This window comes from Myotis daubentonii, chromosome 14 (assembly GCF_963259705.1).
Source record: "Myotis daubentonii chromosome 14, mMyoDau2.1, whole genome shotgun sequence".
In the NCBI taxonomy this organism is placed as follows: Eukaryota; Metazoa; Chordata; class Mammalia; order Chiroptera; family Vespertilionidae; genus Myotis; species Myotis daubentonii.
In genome coordinates, this window is record NC_081853.1 from 23,368,309 (window position 1) to 23,388,245 (window position 19,937).

The 19,937-nt window shown below is 44.3% G+C and overlaps 3 protein-coding genes across 4 annotated transcripts in view; 2 read left to right on the forward strand and 1 right to left on the reverse strand.

Annotated features, from left to right (window-relative positions):
- The window catches only part of CIDEC (cell death inducing DFFA like effector c), a 188,533-nt gene extending 182,918 nt beyond the window's left edge, over positions 1-5,615 (reverse strand). The window contains exon 1 of the mRNA XM_059663547.1: positions 5,608-5,615. Coding sequence (XP_059519530.1) covers positions 5,608-5,612 — 5 coding nt within the window. The 5' untranslated portion in view covers positions 5,613-5,615. The remainder of the gene's footprint in view (positions 1-5,607) is intronic.
- A 1,459-nt stretch (positions 5,616-7,074) lies between these two features.
- Positions 7,075-16,795, forward strand: VHL (von Hippel-Lindau tumor suppressor). The gene is made up of 4 exons (XM_059663559.1): positions 7,075-7,203; positions 7,902-8,208; positions 12,521-12,643; positions 14,756-16,795. The coding sequence occupies exons 1-4, from the start codon at positions 7,075-7,077 to the stop codon at positions 14,950-14,952; spliced, it is 756 nt and encodes a 251-aa protein (XP_059519542.1). The 3' UTR covers positions 14,953-16,795.
- Positions 12,523-19,937, forward strand: part of IRAK2 (interleukin 1 receptor associated kinase 2) — a 70,430-nt gene continuing 63,015 nt past the window's right edge. The window contains exon 1 of one of the 2 annotated variants that reach the window (XM_059663530.1): positions 12,523-12,643. The gene's annotated coding sequence lies outside the window, so the exon portion shown is untranslated. The remainder of the gene's footprint in view (positions 12,644-19,937) is intronic. The other variant, XM_059663529.1, reaches the window with a different exon arrangement.

Consider the following 19,937-nt stretch of genomic DNA (forward strand, 5'->3'; position numbering starts at 1 on the left):
GTGATGATAACCTATAAGCCGGAAAAGCCCTCCAATGAGATTACATGTGAAAATGCTTGATAAATTTCTTATGGCCCAATAGATATTGCTCAGTTAATCTATATAAAAACCTAAGCGATTATTCGACCATTAGCTATGACACTTACTGACCACCAGGGGCAGACACTCAACGCACAGGAATGGAAACATGGAACAGACTGATGAATCTCAGAGGGAAGGGGAGGAGGAGGAGGAAGGGTGGAAAGAGATTAACCAAAGATCTTACATGCATGCTAGAGGCTCCGTGCACAGATTCGTGCACCCGTGGGGTCCCTCGGCCTGGCCTGCTAGGATCGGGCCAAAACCGGCAGTTCAACATCCCCTGAGGGATCCCGGATTGCAAGAGGGTGCAGGCTAGGCTGAGGGACTCCATGCACCGGGGTGCATGAATCCATGCACCAGGCCTCTAGTTTATTAATATCAAAGTAATGTTTCTAAAAAAGTTAGCACCCTAAGTAATACCTGTTGCTAATGGTAATCTGCTGCTTGTAAAGAGAGCCACTGGTAACATTTGGTATGGGAGACAAGTGAATCTGACCTCTTCTAGTAGTAATAACTGCTCCGTTTTATCTGGCACTTAAAGGTGTCTGTGATTTTCTGTGTTATCACTCCATTTATAAAATGCCTTGGCTTGATCAAGGATATATAGCTAATATTGTCTATAATTTATTGAGTGTCACCATGTGCTAGTGTTACCAAGTGCTTTATGTACTTTATTTTATTTAAGCTTTAAGCCCTGAGAAGGAGGCATTCTTAACTCCACATAATAGGTTTAGGACAAGTTTAGAGAGACTTGAACTTGTCCAGAGTCATACAATATCAGTGAAGGTGCTGGGATTTGAACCTATACCTACCTGACTCAGGCTGCTCTAACCATTCTACCTCTGAATGTGGTATAACCAGATCTAAAACTTATTTTCTCATATGTAGGCCAGAACTGTTTCACTATATTCACAGTAGATACTTTTAAAGCTATTACATACCTATATTTGTCTTATATGCCTCCTCACCATCCTTTTGTAAAGAAGGCTTCGTGGGCTTTTGCTCTGTCTTGATGTTTATATTGTGTAGTGTCACTTCGCAGCTTCCTTTCTTTGAAGGTTTAATAATATGTTATACTTTCTGGAAGTCTTGGAAGTACTGGAATTTAGTCAATTCCAGTACTTCCTCTATCACTGGGTTAGAGGTACATCTGGAGCCACAAGAAGCAGTTATAACTCCCTTCTGAAAGAGCATATTTTGGTCAGGTTCCAGAAACGGATTTTACTCTCAAGTTATACACATCTTTGCTCACAGGTCATTGCAGTCTATAAATAGTGTTATGCTAAATGATTTATTTAATATCAATGTGTCACTTCAACTTAAGCAATTAGAGTTCTGATTATAGGCATACCTCATTTTATTAGATGCCACAAATGTTGCATTATTTTACAAATTGAAGGCAAGCCCTTCCACCAGCAAAAAGGTTATGACTCACTTTATTGTGATGCTGGGGGTGGTCTGGAACCCAAACGGCAGTATTCCCAGTGTGTTCCTGTACTAAAATTTCCCCTCACTGAAGACGATAATTAATATTTTACATTTTAACTTATGTTTAGTAAGTCATTCTATTTTTTTTAACAACTAAGGTGTTGACAGGATAGTTTTATTTTAAAATACATTTTTATTGATTTCAGAGAGGAATGGAGAGAGAAACATCAATGATGAGAATCACTTTGTAATACTTTAAGCCAGGGATCCTCAAACTTTTTAAACAGGGGGCCAGTTCACTGTCCCTCAGACAGTTGGAGGGCTGGACTATAGTTAAAAAAAAAAACTATGAACAAATTCCTATGCACACTGCACATATCTTATTTTGAAGTAAAAAAACAAAATGGGAACAAATACAATATTTGTATTTGCATGTGGCCCACGGGCCGTAGTTTGAGGACCCCTGCTTTAAGCAATAAAAAAAATTTTAAAAAATAATTAAAAAATGATGAGAATCATTGATTGGCTGCCTCCTGCATGCCCCCTACTGGAGATTGAGCCTGCAATTTGAGCATGTGCCCTTGACTGGAATTGAACCCGGGACCCTTCAGTCCTGCAGGCTGATGTTCTGTCCACTGAGCCAAACCAGCTAGGGCAATAGTAGTTTTGATTTGAACAATAAGGAGAATGGGTTTCAGAGATATGTTAAATATACCCAGATTTTATTAGTCCAAATTGTTTTCATCTCACCATAATGAAAAATTAGTTCTTTTTCTTGTTCATATATTAGATATTGTAGGGAACTTATCCACTTTGTGCTTCTCTTTCTTTCCTCATGAACTCTTAATGATTTCTAAAGGATAATTATGAAGGACTTTTCCTATTTTTTTTAACTTGAATGGAAATGAGCTAAATAGGAAAAAATCTCTGTTCTTCATAAGAGCCCTCAAGGGAATTTCTTCTTTCCCATACACTTGAAAGTGTTTTCTACCTGGTAATTTGGTTTAATTCATATATTTATTGGGGGGGGGGAAACTAGAGTAAGGGGTTTGAACTAGTGAGCTATTAGGCATAAATACATATCTTGATAATAAAGCAGTTTTTCAATCTTTTTAAAAGCTAAGCTTGAACGATTTTCAGAAGCAGGAAAATAGGGAACTGATTTTTTGGGCATTGGAGATGTACCAAATTCTGTTGTCTTGCTCTTGTTCAAGATTCACTTAGTTCACTTAAAGTTCAAAGTCACTGACTACTTTGAACTTTCCACCTTTATTTCATAAAGCTAGACCCATGTTTGTGAACAGTGTTACTATAGGCCATACTAAGTGGATAGAAAGCCAATTATTTTTTTAAATATATTTTTATTGATTTCAGAGAGGAAGGGAGAGAGAGAGAGACATCAATGAAAGAGAATCATTGATCGGCTGCCTCCTGCACGCCCCCTACTGGATCGAGCCCGAAACCCAGGCATGTGCCCCTGACCAGAATCCATCCTGGGACCCTTCAGCCTGAAGGCCTACGCTCTATCTATGGAGCCAAACCGGCTAGGGCAAGAGCCTATTATTTATCTCTAGGCTCCTTGCCAGCATTTGTATTCAGTTTCATACTGTTGCCTGCAAAAAAAACATTTGCCTCCACTTGCCTGTGAAGAATGTGTTAGGGAAGTTTGCAGGCAGTGGTGCCATTAGTAACCACAAAAGTACAGCTGATTTCTGAAGGAAGTGGCTGTCAAGTAGAGTATACAATAAGAAAATCAGGTTGGGTCAGTGCTCTCAAGTTTGTTTTCTGGAGAAAAACCAGCCTGAACAAAGGTTGTCCAAAGATTAGGATTAGCTCATAAAACTTAAAGGTGGGAAAAAATTTTAGAGAGAATCTAGTCCACTCCTGCCTTTTGAAAATGAAGAAGCGAGCCCAGACAGGTTGTGTGACACGCCCATCTAGTTACATGGTGGCAAAGACAACACTAAAACCCAGGTCTTATTCCCGGATCAAGTGAGAGCCAGAGCCATTCAGGGTCTCCTAAGTCGGTTTTGTTTTCTGTGCCATGCAGGTCCTTTATTAGCCTCTCCCTGGATCTCATTGACAACCTGAAAAAGTAAAAGGGCAGTTGTCACATGTAGCTAAGTGGTGTCCATTGGCATTAACATTTGCATTTGCAAAAAAGTGGGGGCACAGTTTCCTTTGGCACCTTGGGCTTGAGACTACCAAGTGTGAGATTGGTATTGTGCCTTAATACACATCCTTCTGGTATTAAGGATCTGCATTTCCCAACCATAACATGTTTTTTGTTTTTATTGAAATAATGTTTATTAATAAGCAATAACAACATGATATAATAAGACATGATATGAAAACAATGATATGAAAACAACAAAACATGATCTAAAAACATGATAGAAAAATAACACTGATACAAACAAGTGATAACTTGGTTAAACTTATTCTATTATCTCCCTGTATTCCACCACATTAAGAGTGAAAACACTTTGAGAGTGCTTTACTAATTTCCCCTGTGCTGAAGTATTTACAACTTTAACATCACACGCTCTTTGAACTCGAGAGAGAGCAACATATAACTGACCTTATTCGAAAACGGGTGCAGGTAGGAATATTCCTACTCTGTCTAGAGATTGTCCTTGTGATTTATTAATAGTCATCCCAAATGCTGGCATTACGGGAAACTGTCTTTGAATCAATTTAAATGGGAGGCCAGTGTCAGATGGGGACAAATCAATTCTTGGAATCAGAACAACCTCTCCCTCTGCAGATCCTGTTAATACTTCTGCTTCGATTATGTTAGGTCGCAATCTTTTGATAATAAATTGAAGACCATTACAAAGACCTACTTACTATTAAGATTTCTCAATAGCATGATGATTGCACCCACTTTCAATTTTAATTTATGACACAGCATTCCTGAAGGAGTAATACTATTAAGAAATTCGATGGGAAATTTTTCCTTTTCAGCATCATCTGTTGAATCAATGGAATCATCATTCAAATATGTGTAAAAATTTCCATCGAGTATATCCAAAATTTCTTCATTTAATTTTTTAACCTGCTCATTTTTTTTGGAGAAACGCTCGCATGTGTAGCCTCATTTTTAATGAGGTGCATTGTGCCAATAGTTCCCCTTTAGATACATTCTGTCACCGACGCCGCCTTTTTTCAACTTCAGAGGCACGTTGCTTTTCAGACATTTTCTGTTGATAATGCCGCCTTCTTTCAGCTTCAGAGATACATTGCTCTTCAGGCATTTTCTGCAGCGGGACCTGCCTCCAGGCCGGCACGCAGCCCCGCCCACCTGAACGCGTCTGGCGTCCTTGCAGCATCCCAGGCCACGGTGTCTTTTCACGAATACCTCCATCCAGGGTGCTTTCCCTTTCTCCAACAAGGCGATCACATTTGGCTTCTGACGGGACAGTCCGAGAGAGACCAGGGTCTGGTAGTTCTCCAACATGACGTCCTTGTACAGACCTCTCTGCACGGGGCTCGGCCTCTTCCACTCCTCCTGGGAGAAGTAGATGGCCAGGTCCCCGAACGTCACTGCCGCCCTGGACTTGGGCTTCACCCGTGTGGTGGCATCCTTTCCTCCTCCCCATAGTCCTCGCGTGGGGAGCGGCAGCGCGCGCAGGGCAGGTGGGGCGGATAAGTACATGGCCTGCTCCCCCTGCGCTGCTCAGATGGAATGCATTGCTCCGGGCAGCGGCGTCCTGTGGTTTCTCATGGCCAGGCAACCCGCACCCTGAGCCAGAGAAGCACGTTCTTGTCCACAAGATGTTCTCCGAGGAACTCAGCAGGGCTCGGTCCTCTCGGTCGCTTCCCAGCGGCGCCCACCCTGACTCCAGCGCAAACATCGCCTCCAACTGCCGGCCCCCCTCCCCCCTCCCTGCGCCTGCGCAGTCACCTCCGGGAACTCAGCCCTGTCCCCTCATAAAGTTTTTTGTGTTTTTTTTAAAATAATTTTTTGTGGCTCGGTTAAGTATGGTCCTGTGCACCAGGAGGTTGCTGGTTCGATTCCCAGTCAAGGGCACATGTCTGGGTTTCTGGCTTGGTCCCAGTAGGGGGTGTGCAGCATATCAATGTTGTACTCTCACATCCATGTTTCTCTCTCTTCCTTCCTCTCTCTAAAAATCAAGGTATTCTTTAAAGAATAATAATTAATATTTTTTGTAAAATAAATTTTGGACTTATAGAAAAGTTTCAACAATAGTACAAAGAATTTCTATACATCATAAAACATTTTGAATTGAGATTTACTTTTATCCTTAAATTTGAACTCATTCAATGTGACAATTCCAGTGTGACCTTGAGAGTAAAATGGAAAATAAGTGCATTATAAGGTGAAATCCATTTTGTTGATATAATTTTTTAAGATGTCCCAGTTTAATAAATGATAAAGTAACTCAGTTTGGCATTGATAAACCATTTGTCTAACAAGTTGTTCATTATTAGCATTTAAATTTTTTTTTTTTATTGATTGACTTTAGAGAGAGAGGAAAGGAGAGAGACATTGATTTGGCTTCTTGTATGTGCTCTGACCAGAGATCAAACCTACAAAAATAGTGTCTGGGGACAATGCTCTAACCAACTGAGCTATCTGGTCAGGGCCTGTTAGTTAGCATTAAATATGCATTGTATGTCACCCTGACAGGTGGCTCACCTTTACCTTTCTTACTTCTAAGCTCCAAGAGCCCTTCCTTTGCCTCTATAACTTGTTTCCTAAGCCCATTTTCTTCTACAAATTAGTTCTACTTCTGTACACGGTTGTTTGAGTCTTGGCTTTGAATTGTTTCCTAGCCAGAATTCAAGTAGTGAGGTTGCTGAACTCAGGTCTGGTCTAACCCCACTGGTCTAACACCTGGTGCTGTTTTGCTACCGCCAAGTGTGAATTTCAGAGGGCACACACTGCAGTGTGAAAAGTGACTCCCTTTTCAGTTTCCTTTAATCTTTCTTTAAAAAAAAAAAAATTTCTAAAAAAACCCAACAACTTTCTGATTGTGTTCAGGAGAGTGTTGGTTTGACAACTAACACTTGGGATCTAACACTTGGCTAATCCCTTTAAAGCAAAAGCAGGGTCAAGTACTTTAAACAAACAATAGATAGCTTGGCTAGGCGTGGCTCAGTGTTGAGTGTTGACCTATGAATCAGGAGGTCGAGATTTGATCCCCAGTCAGGGCATATGCTGGAGGCAGCTGGTCAATGATTCTCCCTCATTGATGTTTCTATATCTCTCTCCCTCTCCCTTCCTAAAATCAATAAAAATTTATTTAAAAAACAAACAATAGATACAAATTAATAACTTGTTTTGTTTTCTTTGAACTTAGTTCCACTGTACTCTTTTATGGCAAGGGATAATGAATTTCTATTGATAGTACTAATATAAAAATTCTTCTCTAACTTGGTTTAATTGCTTGCATATGCATAGAATATCTTTGAAAGGAAGTTTTAGGTTAGGTGGCTCAGGAGGCGGCATAGGAAATAGAGTCCAGTTAATCAGAAAAGAAAGAAAGGAAAGGCTTTATTCTGGGTCCCTGGGCTGCCCACGGATCCCAAAGACAGGGCATGTGGATCCGCACCAACCGGGAGGGGGGAGCTTTTTTTATACGGCTGTTCAGTGAGGGCGGGGAGCATGAGCTGTGGGAGTTCCCGCTGCGGGGGTCCTCACGGTTTCCAGGTGTCCTCATCTGCCTGGTAGCTGACCTGTTAGGAACTCCAGGAACACCATCTACCTGGTGCACTGGCCTGTTACGGATTCTAGGAAGGGCCCAGTATCTACATCACCATCTGCCTGGCAGAGGCATGCATCAGCTCCTGGACCCCCTTTCGACCTAACAGGAAGTACAAAAAACTGATACTTGCTGCCTCCAGGGACTCTTTCTGGGTGGCTAGGGGAAGAAAGGGAAGATTTTTATACTCTTTTGCATAAAAGTTTAATTTTGTGACCCCAAATGGAGAGAAAACAAACGATTAATGAGAAAAATAAATAAACAATAGCGTAGATGGTAGGGAGAATATGGCAAAAAGTATAATGACCTTCAGAGGATGAATAAAACTACGGAAACTAACAGGAGGAAAGAAAAACAAATTTCTAAGGGAAACCCAGGAATAGGGTGACCGAGCTCCACCCACCGCCTCGGTGAAAATTGGCCCCTGTGGCTGGGGCGGGGGGGGGGGGGGATCCATCTGCGCATGCGCATAGCCTCAGTGTGCCTGGGCCCCTGTAGCTAGGGAGATCCATCTGCGCAAGCGCATAGCCGCCAACCAGCCATTTCTGCGAAGGTACGCTCCGCCCTCCACCGAGAGCTGGGAAAACGGCACGTACGTGCGGAGGCCCCGCCCCGCCCCTTGTGGTCGGCGAATCCCGCGGCTCGGAGGCCGGGGTTGTCTAGGCGCCGGAGGTAGTGACCTGGAAGGCGGGGAACCCGCGGGAGGCCGGGGCGTGCGCTGAGGAGGACGCTCCCTCCGAGTGCGGCTGGGGAGAGTCGGCTCCGGAGGCGGCAGGCGCCGCGGAGGACATGGAGGCTGGGAGGCCGCGGCCGGTGCTGCGCTCGGTGAACTCGCGCGAGCCGTCCCAGGTCATCTTCTGCAACCGCAGCCCGCGCGTCGTGCTTCCTGTGTGGCTCAACTTCGACGGCGAGCCGCAGCCCTACCCCACGCTGCCGCCGGGCACGGGCCGCCGCATACACAGCTACCGAGGTAGGGTCGCCCTTTCGTGGTCCGGCCGCGCCGCCCCCTTTGAGCGCCTGCCCGCCCGCCGGTGCTGAGCTGTGCCCGGCGCTCCAGGCCTGAGAGCACCGGTAACGGTGGCACGAACTCATCGAATCCCCTCCACCCACCATCCCGGGAGGCCGGAGCTGTTGTCATTATTATTCCCATTTACTCCTGAGGAACTGAGGCCCCAAAGAGGTAGTGACAGATCCAAGTTGACGCTGCTACTAAGTGGTAGGCATTCTTCTCTATAAAACTGGTTAATTTGCATTTGATGGTGGCTTTCCCCCACCCCCTTCCCCGAATAGTTACCCTAAAAGCAGTGCTCCGTCCCTAATGCCCATTTGTTCAGTCCCTGAGTGGAAGAATCTCACATTCTTCCATGTCCTCAGTGGGCCAGGTCCGCGTAGGCGCCCTGTATGCATGGAGAACACAGCCCAGTGGGGAGTCAGACCAATGCAGGCACAGATGAGAGCAGCCATGTCAACTTTGCTGCGATAGGAACAGAGCACAGAGGGCTGCTGGAGCTTGCAGCCGGCATCTGCTCAGTGAGGGGGCAGCGGCGGCGGGGGAGGGTGGTGGTGGTGGTGATGGTGGTTGGTGGTGGTGATGGTGATGGTGGTGGTTGGTGGTGGTGGTGGTGGTTGGTGGTGGTTGGTGGTGGTGATGGTGATGGTGGTGGTTGGTGGTGGTGGTGGTTGTTGGTGGTGGTGGTGGTGGTTGGTGGTGGTGGTGGTTGTTGGTGGGGGTGGGGGTGGGGGTGGTGGGTGGTGGGTGGTGGGGGTGGTGGGTGATGGTGGTGGTGGTGGGTGATGGTGGTGGTGGGGGTGATGGTGGTGGTGGTTGGTGGTGGTGGTGGGGGTGGTGGGTGATGGTGGTGGTGGTGGGTGGTGGTGGTGGTGGTGGTGATGGTGGTGGGGGTGGTGGGTGATGGTGGTGGTGGTGGTGATGGTGGTGGTGGTGGGTGGTGGTGGTGGTGGTGATGGTGGTGGTGGTGGTGGTGATGGTGGTGGTGGTGGTGGGGGTGATGGTGATGGTGGTGGTGATGGTGGTGGTGGTGGTGATGGTGGTGGTGGTGATGGTGGTGGTGGTGGTGATGGTGGTGGTGGTGGTTGTTGGTGGTGGTGGTGGTTGTTGTTGGTGGTGGTGGTTGTTGTTGTTGTTGGTGATGGTGGTGGTGGTGATGGTGGTTGGTGGTGATGGTGGTGGTGGTGGGGGTGGTGATGGTGGTGGTGGTGATGGTGGTTGGTGGTGATGGTGGTGGTGGTGGTGGGTGATGGTGGTTGGTGGTGATGGTGGTGGTGGTGGTGGGTGATGGTGGTGGTGGGGGTGGTGGTGGTGGGGGTGGTGATGGTGGTGGTGGGCGTGGTGGATGGTGGGGGTGGTGGGTGATGGTGGTGGTGGTGGGTGATGGTGGTGGTGGGGGTGATGGTGGTGGTGGTTGGTGGTGGGTGGTGTGTACACGTGTGGTTTCAACTACGGAGAGCTTCTCAGAGAAAAAAGGGAGTCCTGCAGGGTGATGGGAGCTAGCCAACCCAAGACAGTTCTAGGCAGAGGGAACCACATGGGCTGAAGGAGAAGAAGGTATGGGATGGTGGGAGAGGAAGCCGTAAGGCGATTTTACCCCTAGGGAATGGGGGCCATTGAAGGTTTTCTAGCAGGGAAAAGACATTCTCAGATTTACATTCTGAAAAGCTCGCTCAGGTTGGGTTGCAAAGTGGTTTGCCTGGGAAGACTGCTGCTGTGGAACCAGTTAGGAAGCTGTTGCAATAACCGAGGGGGAGATTAGGTCTTATTGCCTAAGGAGGTAGTAATCTCCCAATGACTTTCAAGAAGAAAGTAGTCATTCTCACAACCATAGAAATAGACTCATAGATACAGAGAACAGAAGGAAGGCGAGTTGGGGGGCTGGGTGAAAAAGTTGAAGGGGTTTAGAAGTACAAGTTGGCAGTTACAAAATAGTCATAGGGATGCAAAGTACAGCATAGGGAATATCCTATCCTATATAATAAAAGGCTAATATACAAATTGTCCGTTCCATCAGGAGTTCAAGGAGGCAATTGACCAGGGGGCGGGGCTGGCCGGCCAACCGACTGCAGCCCCTTCTCCCGGCTGGCCCGCCCAATCGGTCCCAATTGGGGGGCGCTGGCCCGACCCCACCCATGCACGAATTCATGCACCTGGCCTCTAGTAGTCAATAATCTATAAATACAAAAGCCTAAGCAACTGTTACAATGGAATGACCCGTCGCTATGACACACACTGATCACCAGGGGGCAGATGCTTAACACAGGAGCTTCCCCAGCCCACAGGCCTGATCACTGATGGGGCCTGCTGGCCAACCTCCTGGTACCTCCCTGCAGCCGGCAGGCTCCAATTGCCCAATCGGGGCCAGGCCCCAGGCTTGGACAGGGAACTGGGGGTAGGTGGTGGCAGACGCAGCCCATTTCCCGGGAGCCGCCTCACCCCCCAGGGCCAGCTCACCAGCGGCCAATCACTTGAGTCCCTCCCCTTGTCCCTCCCCCCAGCCAGCAGGCCCCAATCGGTCCAGGCCCACAGTGGCAGCTACCCCCCTCCCCCTTGGCTGGCAGGCCCCTATCCAACCTCCCGGTCCCTCCCCCCAGCCGGCAGGTCCTGATTGCCGGATCAGGGCTGGGCCCTGGTTTGGGACAGGGAACCAGGGGATGGGTGGCAGCAGACCAGGTGAGGTGGCAGGGAAGGAAGAGGAGGGAAGGTGGGGAGGTGGGGAACCTGATCAGCCCTGATTGCCAGCCAGGCCTAGGGACCCCACCATGCACAAATTTTGTGCACCAGGCCTCTAGTATTGTAATAACTATGTATTGTGCCAGGTGGCTGGTATGGCTCAGATGGTTGGAGCAAGCATCTCCTGTGCACCAAAGGGTCAAGGTTCGATCCCCAGTCAGGGCATATACCCGGGTTTCAGGTTTGATCCCCTGTTGGAGTGTGTAGGAGGCAACTAATCGATGTTTCTCTCTCTCTCTCTCTCTCTCTCTTTATCTCTCTCTCTCTCTCTCTCCATCTCTCCCTCCCTTCCTCTCTCTCTCAAAAAAAATCAATAAAAACATATCCTTGGGTGAGGATTAACATATGTATAAATATATATATTACCAGGTGAGTATACTTAATGTCACTGAACTATACACTTAAAATGGTTTAAATGGTCAATTTTATGTTATGTATATTTTACCACAACAAAAAAATGACCAGTTTATATTTCTTAAATTTTCCCATCAAATCTTCAGGTAAGTTTATATCCCAGAAACACATGCTGTATTGTTTCTGAGAGACACCTCCTCCCTCCTTAAACAGAATTAAGCCTATGCCCCTCTCTCTTTCTCTCTCTTGCATGTGATTATTTGTTTATCATATTCAGGAGTAAATTACATAGAGTATAAATGTATAGATCTTAGGGTTTGATGTGTTTTGACAAATGTAGCAACACCTAAATCAAGTTATAGATTAAACATGTCTATCACCCCAGAAAGTACCCTCTTGCCCCTTCCCTTCCAGAGGCAACTACTCTTCTGATTTTTTGTGTCATAGATTGGTTTCATCTGATCCTGCAAAATATACACTTTCTGTCTGGCTTCTTTCTCTCAACATGGGGTTTTAGCAACTTCTTTTTTTTTTCAATCTTCACCTGAGGAGTGAGGATATTATTCCATTGATTTTCTAGAGAAAATGGGAGGGAATAGGAGGGGGAGAGAGAAACATGGATGTGAGAGAGACAAATCAATTGGTTGCCTCCCACATGCTTCTGATGGGGGTGAGGGGTGGAGGGTGAGTGAGAGGGGGTTCCGGGAGGATTAGGGGTGGGCTGAGGATCAGACCTGTAATCCAGGTATGTGCCCTTGACTGGAATAGAATCCTCAACCCTCTGGTGCGCAGGCTAACGCTCTACCACTGAGCCACACCGGCCAGGACTGCATCTTCTTGTTTTTGAGAAACACAGATTTGAGGAGTCAGTGACCTCCGCTCTTTTAGTTTGCAGTGTTGTGATTTGCTTTTCCTCTATGGCAGAAAACAGGGATAGGATTGGAGCCTCAGGTACATGCCCTTCTATTTACTGGCCCTTTTGCCTTGAGCAAGTCACTTACTTGGCTTTTTCAGACCTATTTCCTCATCGGTAAATGCATCTATTGTAGGATTGAGTAAGCTAATACTGTATTATGATATTTTGCATGACACTTAAGCAGAATGGCAAGTATTTCATTGTCAGTCCAGGATGATGAAGGAAATGGGTGTGTGCCTACTTAACAGCTTCTGCTTGTATTAACAGGTCACCTTTGGCTCTTCCGAGATGCTGGGACATATGATGGGCTTCTGGTTAACCAAACAGAACTATTTGTGCCATCTCTCAATGTTGATGGACAGCCGATTTTTGCCAACATCACACTACCAGGTACTGTTGTGCCATCTTACTTCCCCCCCCCCCCCCCCCCATCTTACTTTTTAAAAAGATAAGGCTGTTACAAGTAGGGGAAAGGCCACTTACAGGAGCCAAGCCCTTACTGATTTTCGCCTGATGCTCAACCAGGTATTCAACCTTTCTGTGTCTTATTCTCCACCACATTTAAAATGGAAGTAATGTGTTTGTAGGCTCTGTATGGAGCAAAGGTATTGTGATGTTTCGAAAGTTCTTTGAGACAGGCTGGTGTGGCTCAGAAATTGACCTATGAAACACGAGGTCATGGTTTGGTTCCCCACCAGGGAACATGCTTGGATTGTGGGCTTGATCCCCAGTAGGGGATGTGCAGGAGGCAGCTGATCAGTGATCCTCCCTCATCATTGATGTTTCAATCTCTCTCTCTCCCTCTCTCCTCTGAAATCAATAAAAAATATATATTTAGAAAAGCTCTTTGGGCCCTGGCCAGTGTGGCTCAGTTGGTTGGGCATCATCCTGTGCACCCAAAGGTTGCTCCTTCGATTGCCAGTCAGGGCAAATGCTGGGTTTCAGGTTCCATCCCCAGGAGGGGGTATGAGGAGACAGCCAGTCTATGTTTTGCTATCGCATCGATGTTTCTCTCTCTCTCTCCCTCTCTCTCTAAAAAAATAAAAATATCTTTGGGCTTGTCAGAGTTGGGCTAAATTAAAATATCTGATTGTAGACTTATTAATGCATTTTGTTACCCTGGTCTTGGAGCAGAATTATGCCTTGGAGTTTCAGAAGAACAAAGTATAGGGGATTGATATTATGGCTTGTTTATATGACTTCTAGTATTGTATTTTTAAATGTTATTTAACCCAAACTCAGTGCCAGTCAGGGGTTTAAAAAAGATAACTGAATTGAACATTAGCCCACAGTGATTAAGTTGAACCTGCTGGTGTGGCTCAGTGATTGAGCATCATCCTGTGAACCAGGAGGTAACCATTCAATTCCCAGTCAGGGCACATGCCCCGGTTGTGGGCTTGATCCCCATTAGGGGGTGTGCAGGAGATAGCCAATCAATGATTCTCTCTCATTGATGTTTCTAGCTCTCTCTCCCTCTCCCTTCTTCTCTCTAAAATCAATAAAAATATATTTTAAAAAAAAACTGATGTTCTTATGGGATTTAAAAAACACACCATACTAAGTATTTGCATCTTTTTTTTTTTTTTTTAAATATATTTTATTGATTTTTTACAGAGAGGAAGGGAGAGAGACAGAGAGCCAGAAACATCAATGAGAGAGAAACATTGATCAGCTGCCTCCTGCACATCCCCCACTGGGGAAATGCCCGCAACCCAGGTACATGCCCTTGACCGGAACCGAACCTGGGACCCTTCAGTCCGCAGGCCGGCGCTCTATCCACTGAGCCAAACCGGTTTCGGCAGTATTTGCATCTTTATAAGGTTCAAGCTAATATATAGATCCTGTTTTTAAAAAATGGGTATACAAAAATGATCATTGATAAATTAAATGGAGTACCCTTAGAGAGTAAGTAAAATCAGATTTCAGTTACCCCAAATTCAGTTACATACTGTTTTGATTACTTATTGCTGTGTGACAACTACCCCAAAACTAACAACAACCATTTGATTTGTTCATAATTCTGCAGTCTGGACTGAGTTCAGCTAGGTGGTTATTCTGCTCATGGGTGGTCATTGGTGTGTCTGCCTTCTCCTGGCATGTTGGCTGAGGGCTAGTCCTCTCTCCCATGCAGTCTCAGTGCCTATCCCTCTTTGTATGGCCTCTCCTGCAGGGTAACTCAGGGCTTCTGAGAGGGTAAAAGTTGAAGTTGCTTAAGGCTTAGACCCAAAATTGCCACAGTGTCACTTCAGTTATTAAAGCACATCACAAGCCGTCCACTTTCAAGGGGAAGTTAGTACACAAGTTTATGAATGCCATGAAATGTCGATCGGGGCCATCATATTACATTCTGCCACAGTACATGTACTCACTTTTTTTTTTGCCCAAAATGAGGTCCATCTGTAGTAAATGTAATTGCCATAGTTGGCAAAGGCTCTTGCTCATCCCTTGTCTGAAGGCCTGCCTGAATTTTGCTGCTGAAGATTCGGTTTTCTGCCCTTACAGTGTATACCCTAAAAGAGCGATGCCTGCAGGTTGTCCGAAGCCTAGTCAAGCCTGAGAATTACAGGAGACTGGACATTGTGAGGTCACTCTATGAAGACCTGGAAGACCACCCAAATGTGAAGAAAGACCTGGAGCGGCTGACACAGGAGCATATTGAAAACCAGCGGATGGGAGAAGAGACTGAAGATTTTAACTGAAATTTGCACTCCTAAGTCTCAGCCGTTGATGGAACGGGCTAGTCGTAATCTAGATACAGGACTGGTCACTTATGCTCAGTGTCAAGGTCTCATTCTTAGAGTAAAAAATGCTCCATTGCTTAAAAGAAAGTTATCTGACTTCACTAGGTATTGTGCTGTTTAGGGGCCAATATCACAAAATGTAATGTCTGCCCTCTAGAAGTGTTTATGAAGGGAAAGTAGTTGCCTCCTTGGAAGTCAGGAAAGTGTAAGTAATTCAGTGAGAATTGTAGCATATTCTTTGATTGTAAGAAAGCAGTGGTGTCTGCTTTTAATTGCTGTGTTGTGGTTGGTGATATGTCTGCCTCCTGCTTTGAGAAGACTGAGATGTCCTTGAGGCAGGGACAAATCTGTCTGCTCTTGGAGACCTCAGTGCCTCTCACATTATGAGCCTTCATCAGTGTTTGTTGAATGAACAAACCAGTGGATATTTTGGTAGAAAGTATTTGGAAGGTTTGCCCTTTTTTGCAGGGGGAAAATAGGGGACCTTAAAGTGTGTACAGTAAATAAATGTTTTAAAGGGAATCATTTTTATAGAAAGCACTTTTTATAATTTTATACATTTTGTGCTTTTTTTCTGTTCACTATTGTTCCAGTGCTGTTTTATTACTGTTTCTAAACCAGGATTAGCTTTTTATAGTTACTGTGATGCTAGCTCTTTTGAAACTTGACATCTACCCAGAGATAGGAGAAAAGAGCTGTCCTCTTGTTTAATATGAAGTAGATACTACCATACTGTAAATAGGTCTCTGGCAAGTGTGGGTATTTCTGTTTCTTTTTGTAAATCCATGACATTTCTGTTTGGTTCAACATTTTCCATCCGGCAGGATATGGTGACACTTAGCACCTGGCTGGAGGAGAGGACGAAGCCCTCGCAGCTCGGGGAAGTTACTGCTCACACACAGTGGATTCAAAGAGTAGCCTGGAATGTTTTATAGTTTCATACTTTCTTATAGGCTGGACTTAAATTCATTCATACTTCTATCAGGCTTCCTTTTGTGTAACAGTTTTAAAAAAAATCAGTAGATAAATTTTTGGAAAAGACAGAAAAGTAAAAGGAAGAAAAAGATCACTACAGATAAACTACTTAAACACAATCACTAACTTAACATTTTGAATTTTCAGCCCCTTTTAGGGCAACTTTTGGTTCGTTTGTTTTTACATAGTTGAGGTTATATTGTACGTACAATTTTATATTCTTTCTCATTTAACTTTATAACTTAAATATCTTCTATGGCATCTTTATAAGCTCTCCATAGACATTAGTACAATCTTTGTCTTGTAAAATAATGTTGGGAAATTTCTTTAGTTCCTGTGCTAACCTTTGAGCACAATTCCTATGCTCTGCAGAATGAAGTGAATGAAACAAACACCCCGAAGTTGTCTCACTATACGTTGTTTCACCCAGTCTGGTTCCCCGCTTCAACATTCAGCAAAATAGTTGGCTTTTAGGCCGCTCTGAGAGAAAAGAGCCTGTTGTAGCACTCATTCAGTGATAAAGCTATAAATATCTAATTTTTTAGGTAGGGAAGAAGGAATGCTGGTACAGAAGGTAGCAATGTGAGTTCCATAGTTGGATAGGATGGGGATTTAAGGAAGTCTGCTGGTGCTGGATTAGTTCGATGTTGGTGTTATTTTATTTTTAACCTGTCTGTGTCAAAATGAGATTTCATGTTCCAGTTGTTAAAACATGCAGTTTGAGTACTGTGTTTTTTGTGTTGTCCAAGGAAGATTGAAAATCTGTAGCATGAATAATATGTTTTTTGTTTGAAGTCTTATGAATGTATTAAATGTATTAAAAGACTGTGCTGTTTCCTATTTTGAGTTTAAAAAAATTTTAATTCATTAAATGGTGCTGAGTAAAGGAAATAGGAAGGGTGTGCTTAGTGTTATTTTAACTAGGCTCTTCTCTCTTGGAGAGGCCTAAAAGCCAGGTTTTTTTAAAGGCTTAAGGTGGGGAGGGAGTAGCAGACACAAGCAGCTCACTTCATTCTCAGTTCCTTCTCTTTCCAACACTGTTGTGTGTTTTTTTAAAACCATTGTTTCTTTTTTTTTTTTTTTTAATATATTTTATTGATTTTCTACAGAGAGGAAGGGAGAGAGACAGAGTGTCAGAAACATCGATGAGAGAGAAACATCGATCAGCCGCCTCCTGCACATCCCCCACTGGGGAAGTGCCCGCAACCCAGGTACATGCCCTTGACCGGAATCGAACCTGGGACCCTTCAGTCCGCAGGCCGACGCTCTATCCACTGAGCCAAACCGGTTTCGGCACCACTGTTTCTTTTAACTTTATTTTTCTCATAAATATGATATATCACTAAAAAATGTTAAGCACTACTAAAAAGTATTAAGAAAAATACTTACGTTGGAACAAAGTTTTTTGTAGGTTTTTTGTTATTGTTGTTGTTTTTTTCATGAAAACAGAACCAACCTTAACAGATTCCTCACTAAAGAAGATACACAGCTCTGGCCGGGTAGCTCAGTCGGTTGTGTCCTCCCGATATGCCGCGGTTGAAGATTACATCCCTGGTCAGGTAACATACGAGCATCAGTCAGTGAATGCATAAGTGAGTGGAACAGCAAGTCGATGTTTCTCCCCTTCTTGTCTCTCTAAAATCAACTTTAAAAAAATAAAATAAAAAGAAGATACACAGATAGCAACTAAGGATGTGAAAAGATGCTTCACATCATGTGTTATCAGGGAAATGAAAATTGAAATGAGATACCATAAGACACTATTAAGAAGGCCACACTTGCCCTACCCGGTTTGGCTCAGTGGATAGAGCATCAGTCCGCAGACTCAAGGGTCCCAGGCTTGATTCTGGTCAAGGGCATGTACCTTGGTTTCGGGCACATCCCCAGTGGGGAGTGTGAGGAGGCAGCTGATCGATGTTTCTCTCTCATCGACGTTTCTAACTCTCTATCCCTCTCCCTTCCTCTCTGTAAAAAATCAATAAAATATTTTAAAAAAAGAAAAAGAAGTCCACACTCTGTGATACTGACAACACCAAATGCTGGCAAGGGTAAACATACTCTTACCATACTATTCACTGATTGTGCTCCTTAGTATTTACTCACAGGAGTTCAAAACTTAACATTGAAAACACTGCACATGGATATTTATAACAGCTTCATTCATAATTGCCAAAACTTGGAAGCAACTAAGATGTCCTTCAATAGGTGATAGATAAATAAAATGTGGTACATCCAGACAATATATTTTTTCAAAAGTTGATTTTAGAGAAAGGGAGAGCAAGAGAAACCGATTTGTTGTCCCACTTATTTATGCACTCATTCTTGTAAGTGCCCTGACTGGGGATGGAACCAGCAACCTTGGCGTATTGGTTCAATGCTCTAACCAACAGAGCTACCCAGCCAGGGCACACAATGAATTCTTCAGCACTAAAGAGACATGAGCTGTCAACCATGAAAAGACATGGAGAAAAGATGTTTAATATTAAATGAAAGAAGCCAATATAAAAAAGTCACATACTGTATGATTCCAACTATACGATATTCTGGAAAAGGCAAAATTATGATGTAAAAACATCAGTGGTTGCCAGGGTTTGAGGGGAGAGAGGAATGACTAGGCAGATCACAGGATTTTTTAGGGCAGTGAAACTATTCTGTATGTTTCTATATATATGCTATACTATGCACTACACTACGTGATCTATGACATTATACATTTATCCAAGCCCATAGAATGTTCAACACCAAGAGGGGACTCTAAACTATGGACTTTGGGTAATAATGATGTGTCATAGTAGGTTCATTAATTACAACAAATGTATCACTCTGGTGGGGCATGTTGATAATAGGGGAGACTGGCGGCGGGGGGGGGGGGGGGGGGGCGGCCAAGAGGTATATGGGAAATCCCTGTTCCTCTCAATTATGTTGTAAACCTAAAACTGCTCTTTAAAAGTCTATTTAAAAAAGAAGCAAAAAACAAGATAAGTGGTTAACATTTCACCAGTGCTTATATTGAAAAGGTAATAAAAGGTCAGAGCACTGGGCTAGAAATCAGTGTGCACTGAGGATATGAAATAGGTATTAATGTTTTGCACTCTGGCTTTAGGAATACCAGTGAGAACTTTCCAGATACTTAATACTAGACTTCTGTGTATTGGCATTCTTTTTTTTTAAAATATATTTTTATTGATTTCAGAGTAAGGGAGAAGGAGCGAGAGATAGAAACATCAATGATCAGAGAGAATCATTGATTGACTGCCTCCTGCATGCCCCCTACCGGGGATCGAGCCCACAACCCCAGCATGTGCCCTTGACCAGAATTGAACCCGGGACCCTTCAGTCCACAGGCCAATGCTCTATCCACTGAGCCGAACCAGCTAGGGCTGTCTTAGCATTCTTAGCACCTCAGTGCTACTCTGTGGTAGTCACGGTGCTGCCTAATACCATGTCATAGTTTCCCATTAAAGTCCAGGGTTCAATTCCTGGTCAGGGAACATGCCTGGGTTTTGGGTTCAATCCCCAGTCAGCGTGCGTACAGGAGCCAACTGGTCAATATGCTCTTTTCTATTTTAAATGAATTTGTTGTCCTTTACTCGAGGGAAAACCATCTATGTATCTGTGGAGTACAGTGCCTTACAAGCAGTGGAGCACTCTTTCCTGTGAACTTTTCAATGTTATCAGTGGCAGCTACCATTTTTTAAGTACATTGTCTATGCAAGGAAGACCCTTGAGTAGGTGTTCTACATGGCTGTCAATCCACTTCACAACCCTAAGCAGTAGGGATGATTAGTCCCATTTTATAGATGTGGAAAGCAAGGCTTGAGAAGTGAGATGCACTGTCCAGGGTCACAAAGCCTGTTGGTCACAGAACTGGAACTTGGCCTTAGGACTTCTCATTTTCATTTCAGGTTCCTTCTTCTGTAGCCATACTCTATTGCTGATGTTTACAGCTGCCAAGTGGTACTCTTAGT

Bases quoted from the DNA above. Each gene is read 5' to 3' on its own strand.
- VHL (XM_059663559.1), top strand. From the start codon at position 7,075: ATGTGGATCCGCACCAACCGGGAGGGGGGAGCTTTTTTTATACGGCTG. The intron at 7,204-7,901 runs GTAGCTGACCTG...GGGGTTGTCTAG, and splicing joins CAGGTGTCCTCATCTGCCTG to GCGCCGGAGGTAGTGACCTG. The intron at 8,209-12,520 runs GTAGGGTCGCCC...TTGTATTAACAG, and splicing joins CCGCATACACAGCTACCGAG to GTCACCTTTGGCTCTTCCGA.